This window comes from Podarcis filfolensis (genome assembly GCF_964270895.1).
Source record: "Podarcis filfolensis genome assembly, chromosome: 16".
Classification (NCBI taxonomy): domain Eukaryota; kingdom Metazoa; phylum Chordata; class Lepidosauria; order Squamata; family Lacertidae; genus Podarcis; species Podarcis filfolensis.
The window spans coordinates 27,066,964-27,087,427 of record NC_139620.1 but is presented as its reverse complement, the minus strand read 5'-3'; the positions used below and the strand labels follow the sequence as shown (position 1 = coordinate 27,087,427).

The 20,464-nt window shown below is 47.7% G+C and overlaps 1 protein-coding gene across 2 annotated transcripts; it reads left to right on the top strand.

The window, feature by feature from the left end:
* Positions 1–61: 61 nt before the first annotated feature.
* LOC310751175 (solute carrier family 2, facilitated glucose transporter member 11-like) lies at positions 62–18,875 on the top strand. Of its 2 annotated transcripts, none has more exons than XM_083590316.1 (12): positions 62–472; positions 1,282–1,380; positions 3,506–3,666; positions 4,630–4,754; positions 6,768–6,897; positions 10,071–10,219; positions 12,566–12,753; positions 13,976–14,086; positions 15,273–15,374; positions 15,669–15,744; positions 16,289–16,416; positions 17,506–18,875. In XM_083590316.1, exons 1-12 carry the CDS (start codon positions 446–448, stop codon positions 17,713–17,715), a joined length of 1,506 nt encoding a protein of 501 aa, XP_083446442.1. In that variant the 5' UTR covers positions 62–445; the 3' UTR covers positions 17,716–18,875. The 2 variants fall into 2 exon arrangements, with proteins under 2 accessions (XP_083446442.1, XP_083446443.1); XM_083590317.1 differs by having other exon boundaries at positions 435–472; positions 1,185–1,380.
* The last annotated feature ends 1,589 nt before the right edge of the window (positions 18,876–20,464 follow it).

The window sequence follows — 20,464 nt, the reverse complement described above, 5'->3', positions numbered from 1 at the left end:
AGAAACGTTGGAGGAGAAGCTATAGGTGGAACAACTGCAGGCGGTAACATCTGTTGCTTTTCCTCCTCTCCCTATTGCAAAAGAAACCCCTGATGTGGCAGATATGGGGCAGAGGCCTGGTCAGTATGTCAGCAAGAAAGGCAAAGGTGAATTCCTCTGTGTCCTACCCCAGTTATCAGGACATGGCGCTGTGTCAATCCAAGAGAAAGCTGACTTCATGATGACTTAGGGCTGGCTCGGTTCCTTCTTGGAATAGTTAACCGGGGGCAACTTGCTGATGGGTCAAAAGTCACTGAAATCCTCGAAATAATACCTTCGGCTGCAGTCCCACTCTTCCTTGCTACCTCACTGTCCTGCGTTGTGCTGTTGGTCAAGGAAAGCCTGGAGAGCTCCCAGCCCACCTGACAAACGACCGGGGACAGAGCAACAACTTTTCCTGCGGAAAATGGCAGCCCGTGTCTTCTCTGACTTGGTGAGTATCGGGCACTTCAGCCTGCTGACGAAAGAGATTCAGCACTCTTTATTTACTCCTAGCTGAGGACCCCACCTCTGGGATGTCCCGCCACAGCCCCCAGAAGACCTGCTCTTCTCCCTCACCAAGCTTGGGGGGGACACACGACTCCTCCTCTGCAATCCCCATCTCTTTCTCTCTCTGCTGCAGGGCAGGATATGACACCCCACACACAAAGTATGCTGGGAACTGTAGTTTGTTAAGGATGCTAGGAATTGTAGCTAGGATTCTTTGAGGAAAGCCTCTTTAAATCACGGGTAGGCAAACTAAGGCCTGGGGGCCGGATCCGCCCAATCACCTTCTCAATCCGGCCCGCAGACAGTCCAGGAATCAGTGTGTTTTTACATGAGTAGAATATGTCCTTTTACTTAAAATGCATCTCTGGGTTATTTGTGGGGCATAGGAATTTGTTCCTTTCCCCCCCTCCAAAATATAGTCCCTCCGCCCCCCCCACAAGGTCTGAGGGACAGTAGACTGGCCCCCTGCTGGAAAAGTTTGCTGACCCCTGGCTTTAAATGAATACCATGGAGGGGAGAACAATTGTTTCCCATCTGAGGAGGTCGGTCACTCCTCAAGTGGGTTCATAACACCTGGCTGAGGCGTCAGGGTCACACCTGGTTCTCCTGTTGTCCCCCTTGTCCTCTCACCTGACTCCTTCCCTGCCTCATGATAGGGCATTAGGTGCTGGACCAGCCCTCGCCATCTCTTGGATGGTGGCTGCAGAGGCGAGGTGAGGACATGGCCCAGACGGCGGTGTTTTCTCTTGGCAGATTCGGTACCAGCGAGTGTTCCAAATGATCTTCGTGGTGGGGATGGGAGGGACCTTTCTGATTGGCTTCCAGATCTCCGTGATCAGCTATCCCTCTCAGGTAAGCAAAGGGGATTGTAGTTGAACCTTCTCCCTCTCGCATGCGGGTTGGCAATAGCCTCGAGGGGTCTCGTCCAACGGTGGCCTCAGCTGATACAAAAAGAGAACAGCTTTGTGGTGTTTAGGTAGATTATTTGGCTTCACGGGCTTTCTACACGTACGAAAGATGGTGTGATGGCCTGGGATTCTGACTCAGAGGCTGAACCTGAGGAATTCCAGCCTGCACAGGATTCCCCGCCTCCAGAACCAGCTGAGCTGGGGCTGGGGCATGAGCCTGAAGGGTCCTCACCTGTGCTGGATCCTCAGGTGCAGGCACCAGCTGAGTCTGCTCTGGCTCCTGAAGTGATGGAGGACCCATTGCCTGCAGGTGCTCCACTCTCAGCCCCGTCAGAGGAAGCTGAGGTTGCCTCTGGGTCCGGTAACCCTCCAGCCTCTCCTGGGCTGCAGAGGCTCAAGGCAGAGAGGCGGAGGGAACTAAGTTCCCACAGGAGGAGTGCTCGCCTCCAGGCCAGGAGAGGCGAGTCACCTGCGGACCAGGGCCGCCCTATGCCTTGGGGCAGATAAAAGCCAGCCAACCCCAGTCCCAGGTTACCAGAGCAACATTGTTGGTAGCCTGTTCCTGCCTGCACCCCGTCTTGCCTCTCTGCCAGAGTTCCTGACCTCACCCGACTCCCCGCCTTGGACCCTGCTTCAGCTTTGATGGACTGTCTCCCTACTGCACCCTCGACCTTGGACTGGACTCGGACCTCACCGCACAGTTAACCCTCGGGACCAGCACAGATGGCTTTGCAGGGTGTGGAGATATCCCCTGACAAATGGGTGGTGGGGTTGCCCCTGAGGGTGCTAGCCCCCGTTTTCAAGGGGTGAGCGAGGGGCAGCTATGCCTGGGACCTCTTCTCCACACGCTTAGCTGGTGCCCACAAAATCAGGACAGGCAGCAGTATCATCTCAAGCCAGTGGTGGTTCAGGTGGAGATACAGGTATGGCGGAGGAATTGGGTCACACGGGTTGCCACCAGGGGGAGGGGCCAAAAGAGCTAGTTGGCTCCTGCTGATTGGCTCAGGTGTGTCCGGAGGGGCAGGATGTACCCTGAATCCAAACCAGGAACACCCAGGATGAAAAAACATGAAGGCTTCTCCCCCACCATCTCCCCTGCTCCTGCCTGGAAGACCAGGGCTCCATGATGTGTGATGGGCTGGCTCCTGTGGGCTAAGGAGCTAAAGAGCTGCTCTGGGGCATTTGCTGTGTGGGGTTGACTCCTGGTAGTGACCCCAACTTAGTCTTCCTGCTCCTAGAGAGGGCCTTGCTCGTTCAAGCTCCCGGGAGGATTATGACCTCCAGACCGTTGATACTGTCAAGATGCCCTTGATATGTCCAAAGAAATGGGAGCACGTGGACAGGATAAGGAAACCGAATGTCTTTGACTCTGACAGCACTCCTACTACTAAGCCGCCCTTCTAGATAACAGAATGTTTTATCTCCTTTCATACCAACGGAGGAAATGAAGGTTTGTAAACAAGGCAGGGTAGAGCAGTGGCTGCTCTCTGGAAAATAATGTAGTGTGTTGAAAAAATATGCTACCTGTGTCCGGCTATGATGCTTCTGGCTTCATAGCTGGGTTATGAGCCCTTTGTGATGTGAGTGGGGAGTATTGTCTTGCAAGATGTGTAGTAGGGCCAGTTCTGGGGTGATTTCTTGTACTTGCTTAGTTATTTGCAGTGCTTTTTTTCTTTAAAAAAATGTTTAGGCGTATTCTCATTTTCCTACTCATATTGAAATACCTCAATGAGGCCAAACTTAGATTCACAAAATGTTTAGGGGTATGCGTACTCCTGCGTCCCCCCCCCAAAAAAAGCACTGGTTATTTTGCATATTTCTTGTATGATTGATGTCCAGAAGAGTTGGATTTTAGGACATTCCCACCACATGTGGAGGTATATGCCTGTGGAGGTGCATCCTCTCTTGTAAACCAAGAAATACACACACACACACACTACCAAGAGCTTTCAGTATAAGAGATACACAGTGGGTGAGTGCTGGAGTTCATGTCTTCTTTAATTTTTAAATTATTATTATTATTATTATTATTATTATTATTATTATTTATTTTATTATTCCCTTCCCAGTACATCAAGACATTTATCAACCAGACATGGGTCAAGCGGTACGGCTCTGCCCTTCACCACGAAACGCTCACCTTCCTGTGGTCTGCAGTCGTCTCCATTTTCTGCCTGGGTGGGATCCTGGGCAACCTGTCCAGTGGGCATGTGACCACCCAGTATGGAAAGTAAGCCACTTCCTCACCAGGAGGCCCTGGTGCCCCCCACCCCTTTGTGGGCATTAATAAAGTATATCAAGATGAATGGGTAGTCAAATTGTATGATTACGGTACTTGGAGCTCGCGAAGCTGACAGATGCAATACGAGATAAACCTAAAAAGATGGTGGAAGAAGAATGGGAATGTTTAAATAATTATCTAGGGGATAAGGGTTCATCAAGAAAGACCTGGTTATGTTTAGGATGATACCACATAGGGAAATGTTCCCTGATACCAAGATGAGGGATTCTATGGAATGAAGATAGAGAGAATCGATAAGAATAATGATCTGCTGTGACCTTGATGAAAGCATACAATAGATGAGCCTTCTTGTGTTTTGGCTCATCTTCCTCTTTTTTTCTTTTTCTCCCCCCCCCCCTTTTTCCCCTTTTTCCTTCTTTTTCCCTCCTCCCCCTTCTTCTTTCCTTTTCCTTTTTTCTTTCTCATAATGACTTATGTTCTATGCCATGTACTTTGATATTTTTTGTAGTTTTTTAGCTTTTTTCATTATTATTATTATTATTATTATTATTATTATTATTATTAAGGATTTTTCTTTTGTAATTTTGGTTGTTTGTTTAAAGCAAAGTAAACGTATTAAAATATAATAATAATAATAATAATAATAATAATAATAATAATAATAATAATAAATCTATTGTTGTTGTTATTGTTATCCTCTTGGAATCATCTCGGGATCAATTCTACAATTCTATGATTCTAACTCTAAGCAATAAAATACAGAAATATTCCTTTAAAAAAAAAAGTATGTCACTCTTGTGACGCAACATCATTTTGTGAATCATGTGCTCTGAATCCCTTATTTGTCATGTGTCATTTGGCAAGAGGTCAGTCAGGGGGTTTGCTTCTTCAGTTGGGGACAAAGGGGCGGGCGAAAGCCTCTTCTTCACCCCGGGATGTTGTCCGTTCCAGAAAGAAAACACTGCTGTTCAACGACATTGTCACCATCACCGCCGCCCTCCTCGTCGGCTTCAGTAGGATGGCCGACTCTTTCGAAATGATCCTGATAAGCCGTTTCCTCTATGGCTTCACTGCAGGTAGGAGACGTCTGGGTCCTGACATTTTGAGTCTTGGGTGGGGCCAATTGCATGAATGCAACCGGGGCAATGATGGCTAGTTTAAGCGTGAAGGAAAACTCTGATCAAACACAACCGAGAGCAGGCCAGAACCCCAATTTGGGCCTCTGCCAGGGCCAGCCCTAGCATGAGGTTGCTGCCTCAGGCAGAAGGTGCTGAGGTGCAAGGAGTGGCCAGAACTGCGAGTGTCCTCAAGTGTGGTGGAAGACACAGTTCTTTCACCCATGTTGGAGGAAAAATTCAACTACCAGTCCAATTGGCTTCTGTGTGTGCCTTTGGGGAAGGGGCCATCTTGTCCTTTGCCTCGGGCAGCAAAATGTCTTGAGCTGGCCCTGGCCTCCACTGTGGCAGTGAGGGAGGCAAAGGCATTTCACTGCCCCACCATTGTTGCATTGGCACAGAGTCCTGCAAGTGTAGTAGCTTACCGCATCAAGGACCCTCTGCAGCTAAGGATGAATCATCACAGGTCAGTTTAAGCTTCACACTTTGCAAATAAAGCAGCTCAGATTTGGATGCAAGAGTGACAGCCGAACCCTTAGTGGCGGCAGCAGGAAGAGAAGGAGGTCCTTCTCACGTGGTCCTGGATCCATCTCAGTTTGTGGGCCTGATCTTGGGGTGCGTGAGCTCACTCACACATAAAGACATCCACCCAAGTGTGTCTTGAAAGGGATGGAGGCCTTGTGAGAGGAATATGTCATTCTTCTGACCCCATTTCATCCTGGTTCCAGTTTTCAGACAGAGATGGATTTGGCCACTGGGTAGATGACGTGTTGTGATGGCTTGGGACTCGGGCTCGGACTTGGAGCCAGAGGAGTCTCAGTCTGCACCGGATCCTTTGCCTCCGGCAGCATCTGAACCTAGTCCGGGGCTTGATTCTGAAGGGTCCCCCTGCAACAAGCACCAGCTGGGCCGAATCAGGAGCCTAAGCCTGCCCTGGCTCCAGATGCGGGGATTACCTTGTTGCCTTCAGCTGGGCAATCACATGCAGCTGCTCCACTACCAGTTGGGTCAGGAGAGGCTGAGGCGGCCTCTGGGTCTAGTAACCCACCGACATCTCCTGAGCTGCAGAGACTGAGGTCTGAGAGGAGAGACCTGAGTACTCGCAGGAGGAGTGCTCACCTTTGGGAGGTGAGTCACCGGGGGATCAGGACCGGCTGTTACCCTGACAGAGATAAAAGGCTGCTGGACCCCGCCCCAGGGAGCAACATTGCTGCTTGCCGGAACCTGCCTGTTGCCCTATGCCTGACCTAGCCTGGTTTCCTGCCTTGGCCCTGTAGGACTGACTCCTCGCAGAACCCTTGGATTCGGGATCGGACCTGGACCACGTTACTTGGGTTACCCCTGAGCCCAGCACACATGTGCTGGGAACTGGAAACACAGGGTGGGGGGTTGTCTCCCTGTTGGTTCTGCTGGAGCTCTCAGCAAATTTTGACCTGCTCAGCGATGGTGTCCTTCTGGGCTGCCTGACAAAGATGGTCCCTCCAGCTGGAGGATGTCTGCCGGACACTCCTGTCTTGTCCCATCATCAGTGCCAGATTAAACCCTTTGGAGGCAGTCCCTAGGCAGTTGAAATCCCACAAATTATCTCCGAATACGTGGTTTTTTTTGTAATTTTCTTTCAAGATCAAATCAATATTATTTTGATTTGTTGTCATCGGGCCCCTAAAAAAAATGGGGCCCATAGGCTGCTTCCTACTGTCTGTTTGGTAATCCAGCACTGCCCATCATGATCCCTAGTGTTTAACCTTAATACAAAGCCACTGTGGGAGGTCATCTGGAGATCTGGGGGTATGTTGTTACCAGCTTGCAGGTGGCCCATTTCAGAAGGGTCTCTCCTCCCAACTTGCTCCCCCTCCCCATCATGTGGCCCAGGCAGCTCCAAGTGGTGGGTTTTGTGGGTGGTGGAACAATGTGGTATGATCTCAGAGACATCACTAAATATTTCTGTAATGTACCTTTTCCTTCTCACTGAAGGTATTTCCCTGAACACCAATGGACCGTACGTTGGAGAAATTGCACCCAAGAAATTCAGAGGTTTTGCCACTGCCACCTGCTCTGTGTTTTTTTCGCTAGGAAAAGCTTTTGGACAAATTATGGGCTTAAGGTAAGTTAAATTGATGGCATGGCAGACAACCGTGTTTGTTTATCCTTCCCTCCTTTTCTATTTTCTTCCCACTTGGATCCGTTTTGCGGTTGAGACGATCAAGTGTTGTTCTTCATCTGTCAGGATGTTTTCCTCAATTTGCTGACCAATTACGTTCTCTTCTTATTTCCACTTGGACTGATCTTGTCATTTTTAATGGTTTATGTGTCTATTTTGTGCTGACCACTGTAATGATTGTGTCGTCCCCAACAGCCTTGGCGACGTAGGTGAGCTACGCACATTTCATTTTTGTTTGTGTCATGCCCTCCCTTTCCTCTCTAACTCTGGACCAGGGAGGAGAGATTTGCCACCTGGCTCCCTCGCGTCTGCTGGGCCAAAGACACTTTGGGGTTTCCCCTGATGCTTCTCCTTGGGAGCAAGGTGGTGGCGTAATGCTGGGAAGCTTAAGGGGGGGGCAAGGGACAACTACATACAGTTCCTTAGGCTTGTCAGAAACTCACTCCATACCCTGCAGGGAATGCGCTGGCAAAGCAGCACCCAGCAGCGTTCAACTCTGCGCTTCAGCTGACATCACTCAGTGATGTCAGCTGGTGGGTGAGGTTTAGGGAATAATTGTTGGGATACTGCCAGGGAGACAGAGGCAATCCTGATCAAATTTGCAGATGACACCAAACTGGGAGGGGTGGCTAACACCCCAGAGGACAGGATCACACTTCAAAACGACCTTGACAGATTAGAGAACTGGGCCAAAACAAACAAGATGAATTTTAACAGGGAGAAATGTAAAGTATTGCACTTGGGCAAAAAAAATGAGAGGCACAAATACAAGATGGGTGACACCTGGCTTGAGAGCACTACATGTGAAAAGGATCTAGGAGTCTTGGTTGACCACAAACTTGACATGAGCCAACAGTGTGACGCGGCAGCTAAAAAAGCCAATGCAATTCTGGGCTGCATCAATAGGAGTATAGCATCTAGATCAAGGGAAGTAATAGTGCCACTGTATTCTGCTCTGGTCAGACCTCACCTGGAGTACTGTGTCCAGTTCTGGGCACCACAGTTCAAGAAGGACACTGACAAACTGGAACGTGTCCAGAGGAGGGCAACCAAAATGGTCAAAGGCCTGGAAACGATGCCTTATGAGGAACGGCTAAGGGAGCTGGGCATGTTTAGCCTGGAGAAGAGGAGGTTAAGGGGTGATATGATAGCCATGTTCAAATATATAAAAGGATGTCACATAGAGGAGGGAGAAAGGTTGTTTTCTGCTGCTCCAGAGAAGCGGACACGGAGCAATGGTTCCAAACTACAAGAAAGAAGATTCCACCTAAACATTAGGAAGAACTTCCTGACAGTAAGAGCTGTTCAACAGTGGAATTTGCTGCCAAGGAGTGTGGTGGAGTCTCCTTCTTTGGAGGTCTTTAAGCAGAGGCTTGACAACCATATGTCAGGAGTGCTCTGATGGTGTTTCCTGCTTGGCAGGGGGTTGGACTTGATGGCCCTTGTGGTCTCTTCCAACTCTATGATTCTATGATTCTATGATTCTAATCAGGCAGGCCTCCATCGTCGTCTCCGGATAATCACCGGTCTCCCGTGGAAACTGCATCGGTCAATTAGCGACACAAGCCTCAGAGACATTCCAAGACTCATGCACACCCTTTTCAGCAGAGGTTCCACAACGGAAGATTCAGACAGGAGATCGTATTTACAGCTTTATTCAACGTTGATCAGAACAAAGGAAAAACATGATTGCTTGCATCTGTGTCGAGGAAACAGCCAGAAACAAAAGCTATATACAAAACGGAAGTTCCCAGCGAGAACAGTGCTGGGAGTAAACAGGCATGTGACACACAACAATCATGCTTGACTCTTTTAAGGAGGAATGGAAACTATATCCTAACATCCTCCCCCTTTCCGTGTAACCTGTAGTACCTGTGGTTCAACCCAATTGCAACCTCTGTACATCAATCTTAAGTTGTTCTCTGTTAACAACCTTAGACAACAGATCAGCAGGAATTTCATTTCCTGGCACGTAGGACACCTGAATGAGTCCTTTCTGAATACACTCTCTTGCACGATGTAACTTAATCTGCAAGTACTTGGTTCTTTGCTTGCAACTCTCTGAGTTCAGCAAAGCCAAACAGGATCTATTATCTTGATACACCTGTATAGGACATTTCACAGAAACTCTGATGTCCTGAAACAGTTGCATCAACCATTCACAATCCATGAGTGAAAATGACAGAGCATTGAGTTCTGCTTCACAGGAACTTTGGCTTACTGTTGTCTGCTCTAATTTGACCTCATGGGTCAAATTAGACCCCACCCCCAATGGGCCAAGATTGGCTCATGGGCTAGACGTTCCCTACCCATCTTTTAAAGAGAGACACATTGGAGACCTGTTTCTGTGACAAACACAGCTGAGCAATGTGCTGGGGGTTGGTCGGGTGGGGGCAGGGCCTCTGATTTTTATAACTGGTGATTTCTTAATTGTTCTACTGGATTTGTGCTGCATTTGTGGTGTTCTATTATGCCGTTGTTATTTATTGTTTGTGAGCTGCTTAGCGATTCATTCGAATGAAAAGCAGCATAGAAACCTAGGACTTGCCAATCAGAAGGTCGGCAGTTCAAATCCCCACGACGGGGTGAGCTCCCGTTGCTTGGTCCCTGCTCCTGCCCACCTAGCAGTTCGAAAGCACATCAAAGTGCAAGTAGATAAATAGGTACCGCTCTGGCAGGGAGGTAAACGGTGTTTCCATGCGCTGCTCTGGTTCGCCAGAAGCGGCTTAGTCATGCTGGCCACATGACCCAGAAGCTGTACACCGGCTCCCTCAGCCAATAAGATGAGCGCCGCAACCCCAGATTGGGTCACAACTGGACCTAATGGTCAGTGGTCCCTTTACCTTTACCTTTATGCATGTGCTTTTAAAATGTGTTGGGTAGCAGGTTTATTGGGTTTTTTTTGTTTGTTTTTATTATGTATTTTATGTTGTAACCGCTCTGAGACCTGCGAGTATAGGCTGATATACAAATTTAATTAACAACAACAACAACATTGATGTGTTGTTGTTTTTTAAAAAAGAAGGAAATCAAGGGTCCCCAGGTCCCCTAAACACCTACCCTCCTACCTTGGATGAAGTCTAAATGGCTGCTTTCTCTGTGCCTGTTGTCCCCAGAGATCTCTTTGGCACAGAGTCGCTGTGGCCTCTGCTCCTGGCTCTGTGTGGGATCCCAGCCCTGCTGCAGCTGCTGCTCCTGCCCTTCTTCCCCGAGTCCCCTCCATACCTGTTGCTCCAGAAGGGAGACAAAGATGGTTGCTTGAAAGGTAATGAGCAAGTTGGGTGGGGTGGAAGTGGCCATCTAGCCTGCATTGCCTGAGCACAAAATTGCCCAAATAAAAAGTCAGCAAGGAAAACAGAAGCCCCTGCCGTAACTTGCACAAAATTTCTAGTTGTCTGCCTATTTTTCATCCAAAAGTTCCCGTCTACACACAAGTCAGTGGCACCCAAGGCTTCTGCATGCAAAACTCGGAGGCTGATTCAGCCTCAGCGGAAATTAGGCGCGAGGAGGCAGTTTGACTTTTACTGCAATCTTAGAAATTCCAGGGTTTTTAATCTAGAAATCCAAACAAGCCTCAGCCCCCGCCTCTGATGTGCAATTTTAGCAGTGTTTTCCACTGCAGGGCTGCTGCAAGTGACTCTCTGCCGCAAGGGGGTGTAAAACCTGCCCTACCCCAGAGGACTTCTGCCCATGCACAGCCAGGTCTCATAACCACCCCCAGACCTGACTAGGAGACGAGAGCAAGTCTAGAAGTTTGATCACATGTGGGCAGGGTGGGCTGTCCACAGTGAAAACCCCTGATCTGCTTTCTTTAGTTCTGTCCAACTCCAGCTGGCCTCTTTAGGCAGGGTGGGATGCCAAAGCAATGTTGCTCCTCTTGTTCTGTCACTAACATTCCCCTATTTTCAGGGGCGGTGTTATGTACTGAGTTGAATAGGATCCAAACTGCAGCAGTCTGATTGGTCCTAGAACAATAGGATCCAAAAGGCAGCAGTCTGATTGGTCCTAGAACAATAGGATTCAGAATGCAGCAGTCTGATTGGTCCTAGAACAATGCAGCAGTATGATTGGTTGGCAAGAACCACCCAATCATGCTCCAGATAAAAGTGAATCCACAACCTGATTGGCTTACAGTAGAATTCCGGAACTAGCCAATCATGTGCAGCCCATTGTGTAAATAATGTATATAAAGCAGATACTTTGAGGGGACATTCATTCATTCCTCCTCACCACTATGAGCTGAATAAAGAGCATGAAATCACTTTGCGACTCTGAGTATATTTCAGGCGGCTTAATAATTTTATTATTTATATGCCACCCTTCAGATTGGGTTGTCGCAGCCACTCTGGGTGGCTTTCAGCAAAATATTAAAAAAGCATGAAACATTAAAAATGTCCCAATACAGGACCACCTTCAGATGTCTTCTAAAAGTTATGTAGTTGTTTATTTCCTTGACATCTGATGGGAGGGCGTTCTACAAGGTGTGCACCACTACTGAGAAGGCCCTCTTCCTGGTTCCCTGTAACCTCGCTTCTCGCAGCGAAGGAATCGCCAGAAGGCCCTTGGCGCCGGACCTCAGTGTCCGGGCTGAACAATGAGGGTGGAGATGCTCCTTCAGGTATAAGATCCTTCGAGCTGCTTCTTCTTTTTTTAAATGTAATTTTTATTAAATATTCTGTTTTGCAATTTAAAATACTCATTATACATCCTTAAGATATTAATGACTTCGCTTCTTCTCTTTCCATGGTTCATTTTTCATATCTTATATTCCTGCATATTTTACAAAAACTATACCATTTAGTTTTCCGTTACTGCATCCATCAAAACTTATTTGCACTGTTGAATTTTTCTTAGTGCTGCCAGCTATTTCAGCTGTACCCCTATACCATGGTACCTCAGGTTACATACGCTTCAGGTTACATACGCTTCAGGTTACAGACTCCACTAACCCAGAAATAGTACCTCGGGTTAAGAACTTTGCTTCAGGATGAGAACACAAATTGTGCTCTGGCGGCGTGGCGGCAGCAGGAGGCCCCATTAGTTAAGTGGTGCTTCAGGTTAAGAACAGTTTCAGGTTAAGAACGGACCTCCGGAACGAATTAAGTACTTAACCCGAGGTACCACTGTATTCAATAAACGCCTTCCAGTCTTCTTTACACGCATGTTCTTCTTGTTCTCTTATTCTATATGTTAAGTCTGCAGGTTGTGCATATTCTGTCAGCTTAAGTTGCCTTTCTTCTTTGGTTGGGACCTTGCTCATTTTCCATTTTGGGGCTAGCAAAACACAAGCCGCAGTGGTAGCATACATAAATAACCTTTTTTGACACCTGGGAATTTCAGTCTGAATTATCCCCACCAGGAAGGACTCTGGGTTTGGGGGGGGGAGTACTTTTAAACAATTTTTTCAATTCATTATGAATCATTTCCCAATACGCTTTTACCCTTTTACAAGTCCACCACAGCAACTTCGAGCTTCTGAATGGGTGATAGTAATTTGGATGCCCCTGGTTGCATTCTCCGATGATGACTGAAACTTTCATCTTTTCGTTCAGCCCATGTTTAGATAATTGAGTAGCTCAGTTCTTTCTCTCTCTCTCTCTCCCCCACAAAGCCATGAAGTACCTTTGGGGCGAAGGGCATCACCAAGCTGAGTTGGAGGACATGGTGAAGCAGAAGGAGGACATGAGAAGCTCCAAGAACCTGAGCGTCCTGGAAGTGATGAGCGAGAAGTCCGTGCGGAGGCCGCTGGGCCTCAGCGTCCTGCTGATCTTCACCCTGAACCTCTCTGGCTTGAGTGCCGTTGAGTAGAATCACTTTAATTGCATCAGGAACTCTAAGCAATGAAAACTCTCTTCTTCTTCTTCTTCTTCTTCTTCTTCTTCTTCTTCTTCTTCTTCTTCTTCTTCTTCTTCTTCTTCTCCCCACCTCTCTTAGGGGCTTGATTATGGGACTTACACACTTTCTCCACCCATTTCCTAAAGGGCACATGCAAGGTGCTGTTTTAAGAAAACATTTAAATAATCATAACCCAGCCATCAATCTTCCCATCTTTTGGTTTTATTTATATGCACAGAAGTTGCCCCCAGGAAATTCGAGCCCCTTTTTAAAAAAACTGTGCAAGATTCTCTGCTTAGAGTTTGAACATAACACATCACTTTACTTGGTATACTAAAACATATTTACATGCATATATATATATATATATATATATATATATATATAGTGTGTGTGTGTGTATGTGTGTGCGCGCGCACGCAGGTGCATACACATATATATGAGACTGAGGTGGAATCTACACACACATTTTAAAATGCTGCGAAAATGCTTTTTTAAAAAAATGTTTTGAAAAAGACATTGAATTTGGCCTAGCTCACTGTCACCATCTTGTACGTTGCATTTTACAACACATTTGAAACGTTTTATCTGCAGCGTGTAGCTGAGTCCAGACAGACTTATGACACTTTAGAGAATTATTCTGAGGCGCATAGCAGCGTAAAACAACTGCTGCTGCTCTATCAGTAAAACTCAACGCTCTGTGTTGCATTAGCTCTTTCCATAGCATTTTGGATTCACCGCTCCCATACTTTCCCTCCAGATATCCTTCCATCTTTTCTCAGGCAGCAGAAAATCTCGTGGTTTGGGTGGAAGGGAGGACGAAAGAGAGCCGCAGTGGAGCTCCCCCAACTCCCTGGTGCCAATGGCCATGACCCTCACACTTCTGTCTATTCCGAAGAAGTTTTGATGGGCGCCATGTTTTCTTCTCGCTTCCACTGCCCTTTTGAGAGACAAAGTGGCATAAAACAGTTGTAAAAACAGCACTGTAACAAAAACGAGATCACATCCAGCATAATGTGGAAGGCGCTTGCAGCGCCTAAGGCTTGGGAGACCTTAAAATGCCTGCTTTTGACAGGAGTGTTGCGGCCCTTTCGTCCAAGAGGTTGAACCTGCTCCTCTTTCCCTCATCCTGAAAACTTTTTGCACCAGTCCCTCAGACATTCCTTGTTTCGTTTTTGTTTTCCAGATCTACTTCTACGCCTTCGAAGTTTTCCGCACAGCCAAAATTGAGGAAAGCCTCATCCCTTACGTAGCAGTCGGCGTTGGCAGCTGCGAATTTGTTGGTACGATTCTATGCGTAAGTCCAGCCTGGTTTGCGAGTGGGAACAGAAGAGCCGACTCCTTTGTAATGGGAAGGAGCTGGAGAGAGCAAGAAGAGCGGGTTCAGTAGCTGGTGCTTGTGTGTGGTCAGCTGGGCCTGGGCTGGATGCAGGTGGTGCTGTGGTCTAAACCACTGAGCCCCTTGGGCTTGCTGATCAGAAGGTCGGCGGTTTGAATCCCCATGACGGGGTGAGCTGCTGTGTCTCTGTCCCAGCTCCTGCCAACCTAGAAGTTCAAAAACATACCAGTGCAAGTAAATAAATAGGTACCGCTGCAGCGGGAAGGTAAACAGCGTTTCTGTGCCCTCTGGTTTCCGTCACGGTGTCCCGTTGCGCCAGAAGCAGTTTTGTCATGCTGTCTGTGGACAAACGCCAGCTCCCTCCGCCTAAAAGTGAGATGGAACCCCATAGTTGCCTTTGACTGGATTTAACCGTCCAGGGGTCCTTTACCTTTACCTTTTTACCTGGGCTGGCCTGGGAGCAGGAAGCAGTGGGCAAAAACTTCCCACAGACACCTTTCTCTCCATGGGCAAGGTATCCTGAGCAGTCCCCACACACTCAGTGGAATTTGTCTCATGCCGTTTCTTTGTTTTCCAAATCCATTTTGTCAAAATTTGGAAAAAAAGAAATACAAAAATTAGTATCACGTGTCTGTCTTTCTTTTTTAATCAAAGCTAAAAAGCTAATCTAAATAAAAACGCAGACCAGAAAAGGAGAGAGAGAAAGGGAAAAGGGAAAAAGAAAGGAAAGAAGGCGGGGGGGACAGAAAAGAAAGAACTTCTGATTCTTCATCCGTCAGCCACATGAAGAAAATATTCAGCACATCCACTTCAAGATAACACCCAACAAATCCACTTTCTATAAACTACAGTCATACCTTGGATCTCAAATGCTTTGGCTCCTGAACAAATCGGCTCCCAAAGGATCGAAACCCGGAAGTGAGTGTTCCGCTTTTTGAACAATTTTCGGAAGCCGAACATCCAGCGCAGCTTCCGGTTGGCTGCAAGAGCTTCCTTCAGTCAATCAAAAGCCATGCTTTGGTTTCCAAGTATTTTGGAAGTGGAAGGGACTTCCAGAACGTATTCCCTTCAACTTCCAAGGTATGACTGCAGTCTCGTGTCCTTTCAAAATATGGTGCTGATTGCCTTTTTTTTGACCACACAGAGCTGCCTCATTGACCGCTTTGGCCGGAGGGTTCTCCTGTGGGGTGGCTTCGCAATGATGGGACTAGTGATGGTGTTCCTTGTCCTGGCCCTCTCTTTCCAGGTGAGCAGAGTCCAGCCTCGGTTCCTCTTCCTTCTCCTCTGGGGGTGGCCATTTGTGGCCTGTGATTCCTGCATTGCAGCGGGTTAGACTAGATGAGCCTTGGTGTCCCTTCCGACACTCTGATTTTATATTGTGATGGCTACTGAATCTGTTGTGCCCATGGACCATTTGGATAGCAAAAGACATCGCAGCATAGTGGGGAGAGAGAGGAAAAAATACACGTTCTTTGGAAGAATCCCATGCGCATCACAATTGTTTTAACAGGACTTCCCTTCCTTCCTTCTTTCCTCCCAGGGCCAGTTCCCCTGGATTTCTTTTGGCAGCATCGCCCTCATATTCTTGTTCACCCTCTCCTATGGTCTTGGCCCATGTGAGTAAATCTGGAACAGGGCTCACAGAGGGTGGGGTGGAGCCAGAATAAGATAATAATAAAAATAAAAATAAATAAAGTGATAAAACATCAAACATTAAAAACTTCCCTAAACAGGGCTGCCTTCAGATGTCTTCTGAAAGTCAGATAGTTGTTTATTTCCTTGACATCTGATGAGAGGGCGTTCCACAGGGCAGGTGCCACTACCGAGAAGGCCCTCTGCCTGGTTCCCTGTAACCTCACTTCTCTCAGTGAGGGAACTGCCAGAAGGCCCTCGGCGCTGGACCTCAGTGTCCGGGCTGAACAATGGGGGTGGAGACACTCCTTCGGGTATACTGGGCCGAGGCCATTTGGGCTTTAAAGGTCAGCACCAACACTTTGAATTGTGCTCGGAAACATACTGGGAGCCAATGTAGGTCTTTCAGGACCAGTGTTATACAGTCTCGGAACAGTTTCTGCCAGTGGCATCTAGTCAGAGTTTTGTGGCGGCCAACTCCACAGAGAAATCTGAATTGCAAAAGACCCTCCATATTTCCTCTTTCAGCTGGTGCCATCTTCGCGGTTATAATGGAGATTTTTGGCCAGTCAGTAAGGCCATCGGCGCTGACCATCATTGGAATAGTCAGCTGGGTGGGCCTCTTTCTGGTTGGGATGACGTTTCCTTTTCTTGTGGTGAGTTACCCCCTTTGCCCGACGTCTGCCCAAGGCGTTTCGCTGCCTGAAGCAGGACACAAGATAGCCAATCCCCCTTGCTTATTTCCCCAGTGCATCCAGCCAGCCATATCTCATGTGTGTGTGTGTGTGTGTTTGGGTCTCCCTTGGTTTTCATGCAAATCCCCATGCCTGAGCCAAACAAAACCCTGACAGGCCCCGTCAGCCGCAAAGCTTCTCCTTGTTCTACTTCATGACACAAGCGAAGTTGCTGTTATTGTTCAGGTTCTCCTCCCTCCGGTGTGTGGTGAGTGGGGACCCTGTTGCAACAGTTCCTTGAATAAAGATCAGGTTTACTAGCTGCTTTGCTTCTCAATATACCGTATTTTTCACTCCGTAAGACATACCTGACCATAAGACGCACCTAGTTTTTAGAGGGGGGGTGCAAGAAAAAAAAATTCTTTAAAGGGAGTGCTGAACAGAGCCTGTATGCATCCCAGGCTCTGCTCACGAGCCACGAAGAGTGTGTGTGCGGCACTTGGGGGCTTTTCCCCAAGGAGGGAGAAGGGCAGGCCGTCACTGACGCTCTGTGCGGCTCTTTAAAGGGAGCGTGGCTCTTGCGGGCTTTTGCGGGAGGTGGGGGAAGGGACAGAGCCACGCGCTCTGTGCCTTCCCCCACCTCCCGCAAAAGCCAGGGATAGCCATGTGAAGGCTCCTCAGGACAGCGGGATGAAGGCTCCCCGTGCCCTGCGGAGGCTTCGCACGGCGAAGCTAGAACAGCAAGAGGGAGCGCTGCGCAGTGCTCTGTCTCACTGTTCTGGCTTCCGGGATAGCCGCGCAGCCTGCATTCGCTCCACAAGACGCACACACATTTCCCCTTACTTTTTAGGAGGGAAAAAGTGTGTCTTATAGAGCGAAAAATACGGTACTCTGGCTGGCCTCTGCTATTTTCTCCTACCGATAGGGAAACCACTTAAGGACTCTATACGGGCTCTGGACTACCCCATAAGGGAAAGGGAGAAGTTTTTCTCCTTTTTAGGAGGCTCTGCTGAGTTTACTCTGAAATGCCCTTGGGAGCACCTCACATGTGCCTGGTTTTCCTTTCTCCAGGAGGTCCTCGGCCACTTCTGCTTCCTCTTCTTCTTCGTTGTGCTCCTCGTGGTGGGGGTCTTCATCTACAGGTACCTGCCAGAGACAAAGGGAAGGTCCATCAGCGAGATCACCGAAGAATTCAAAAGGATGCATTTGGGGAAGAGAATGCCTATCACCGCTCGGGGAAAGATGGCCGCCACCGACCACAGTTTTTGTACCAAGTTGTGATGGCAGCTGCTGTTTGGGTGAAGTGGCCCTCAGGGCCAACAGGAGGGGGAGAGTAAACTCTTAGCAGGCTGGTGTTTCCGAATGCCAGTTGAATCAGCTGCTGGGCGGAAGGCGAACAAGGCCTTGAGAGGGAACAGAAGGCTTCCTTCTCCAGCTGCACTTGTGAATACTCTTCTGAAGCTAGCATTTGCATTGAGAAAGGGGGCTTCTCCCATTGGTGCCAATGAGAGTCCCCCCTCTTGAAAAGAAAAGAAAAAATAAAGCAAATGCCAGCTTTGGAAAACGAATTCTTCTCAAAACTAAGCCTATCCTTTTGTTTAGGAGTCGGACACAACTAAGCAACAAGAACAAAATTCCGACACATTGATGTTGACGTGTTTTAATCTCTATTTTTCTGTTATTTTTAATTATCTTTCCATGTTTTCCAGTGTTTTCAACTGTTTTTAATGATAGTTTTAATATTTATTGTAAACGGCTTAGAGGTTTTGCTACAATCATGCGCTGTATAAATTTTGTTGAAATGAATAAGTAAAGAAATAAAAGCAGAGGGGGAAAGGGTTAAATTCCTCCCTCCCTGCCTGCTCTGACCCCAGCCCTAGCACAATTTGCATTCTTTAAAAATCCATGCATTGCTGCGAAGAGGCTTTTAACTGCATTGCCTGCGAGTCCAGGGTTGGCCCTTATTTGAAGAAACACTCTGATCTGGAGTTGTTAATCCTGTTCTTGCTTTACCATGAGGGGCAAGGGGGGGGGCCTTTTGTTTACTGCAAGCAACATTGCTGAGTTTTCCATGAGCAGAGTCAATAGCATAAATTAGGGAACTGCTACCTGGCGATTTTTAGCAATGCAGGTGGAACAGAAGCTGAGTTCTCATGCTTGGGATAGTTTTTCCAGTTTGAAACATATCAAAATAAAGGCTGAATTCTTGGGATAGATGGGGAGGGAAACCCATGGCTAGGTGTCGGTGCCTGGGCATAGCCTGGATTTTTGTTGGGGGGGGGGAGACAGGACTTTGTTAGAGGGGACAGGACTTTTGTTAGGAGGAGTAGAACCGACACGATTGGCCAGTTAGTTAAGTATTTCTATTGTTTTACTTGATCTGGGAGGGGCAACTGCTCCCCCCCACCCCGTGGCTACGCCCATGTATGGGGAGCCTAAAAGTGTGCAGAGGGGAAAGGGGGGGGCTTCTCAGGGCCCCCCTAGTCTTTCACCTTGCTTCTGATACTGATACTGATAATGGACCCCTGACCATTAGGTCCAGTCGTGGCCGATGCTGGGGTTGCGGCGCTCATCTCGCTTTACTGGCTGAGGGAGCTGGCGTACAGCTTCCGGGTCATGTGGCCAGCATGACTAAGCCGCTTCTGGCGAACCAGAGCAGCACATGGAAACGCCATTTACCTTCCCGCTGGAGTGGTACCTATTTATCTACTTGCACTTTGACGTGCTTTCGAACTGCTAGGTTGGCAGGAGCAGGGACCAAGCAATGGGAGCTCACCCCGTCGCGGGGATTCGAACTGCCGACCTTCTGATCGGCAAGTCCTAGGCTCTGTGGTTTAACCCACAGCTCCACCTGCATCCCAAGTACAGTGGTACCTCGGTTTAAAAAAAGTCCTGTTTACAAACAATTCGGTTGACAAACTCTGCAAAACCGGAAGTTAGTGTCCCGGTTTGCGAACTCTACCTCGGTCTAAGAACGGAATCTGAATGGTGAAAGGGCACCGGCAGCGGGAGGCCTCATTAGGGAAAGCGCACCTCGGTTTAAGAACGGTTTCTGTTTAAGAAAGGACTTCCGGAACGGATTAAGTTTGTAAACCGAGGTACCACTGTACAGTATCAGAAACTTGTTCTGCTGTTTCACTGGTAAGCTTGCAGTAAACTGCAACCCCATTTCAGCCTCCTCCTTGCTGGAAGTCAGATGAAGCCCATTCTCTCTGAATCCCAACCTGTCTGTTCTCTTCTCCCAGACATTTTTTTTTTGGGGGGGGGGAGGCCACTGTGTCCCATTAATCCTGGGGAGGCTTCTATAAACAGGACTTCAAGCTCTGATCGACAAGTTCCACAAAGCGTCGAAGTATTTTGTGGGATACGTGAACTTGTAAAACGAAACCTGAGAATAAAGGAAGATCCCCACACGTTTGTGCTTGCTCTGTTTCTTGATCATAGAATTATAGGGTTCGAAAGGGACCCCCAGCAGTCATCTAGTCCAACCCCTTGCAATGCAGGGGGTCTTATCGCATACATGGAAGAAATCTCCAGTTCCTGTTTTCAAAAGCACTTCAGAATGACCCCTTAAAGCATCAGCTGGGGAGCTGCCAGAGATGTCAAATTGTCCTTAAGCGAACCCATCGCCAGGCTTCACCTCGATCACCTGATAATGCTGCTGGATGCAAAAACGTATGGAATATGCAGAAACGGCGAAACCTTTACCGGAATAATAAGACATCAAGGCCACAAACTTTCAATAAGAGAGTGGAAATGGTTTATTGAATATTCACAGATAAATTGTAAACAGATAAGAACATTGACAGGGTGATTGCAATAACCTGCAGTTTTGTAAGAGTATATATTTAAAGTGGATGAACAAATGAGCAAATGAAGTTAATTTGGATATGCAGAAGATATTAAAAATAAATTTAAGGAACCGCAGAAAGAGGGGGAAGCAAGTCAAGTTTTGAAATGTTAAGATGATGGTAAAATTAGTGAAATGTATAAACCTGAAAAGCATAAATAAAATTAAAAGGGGGAAAAA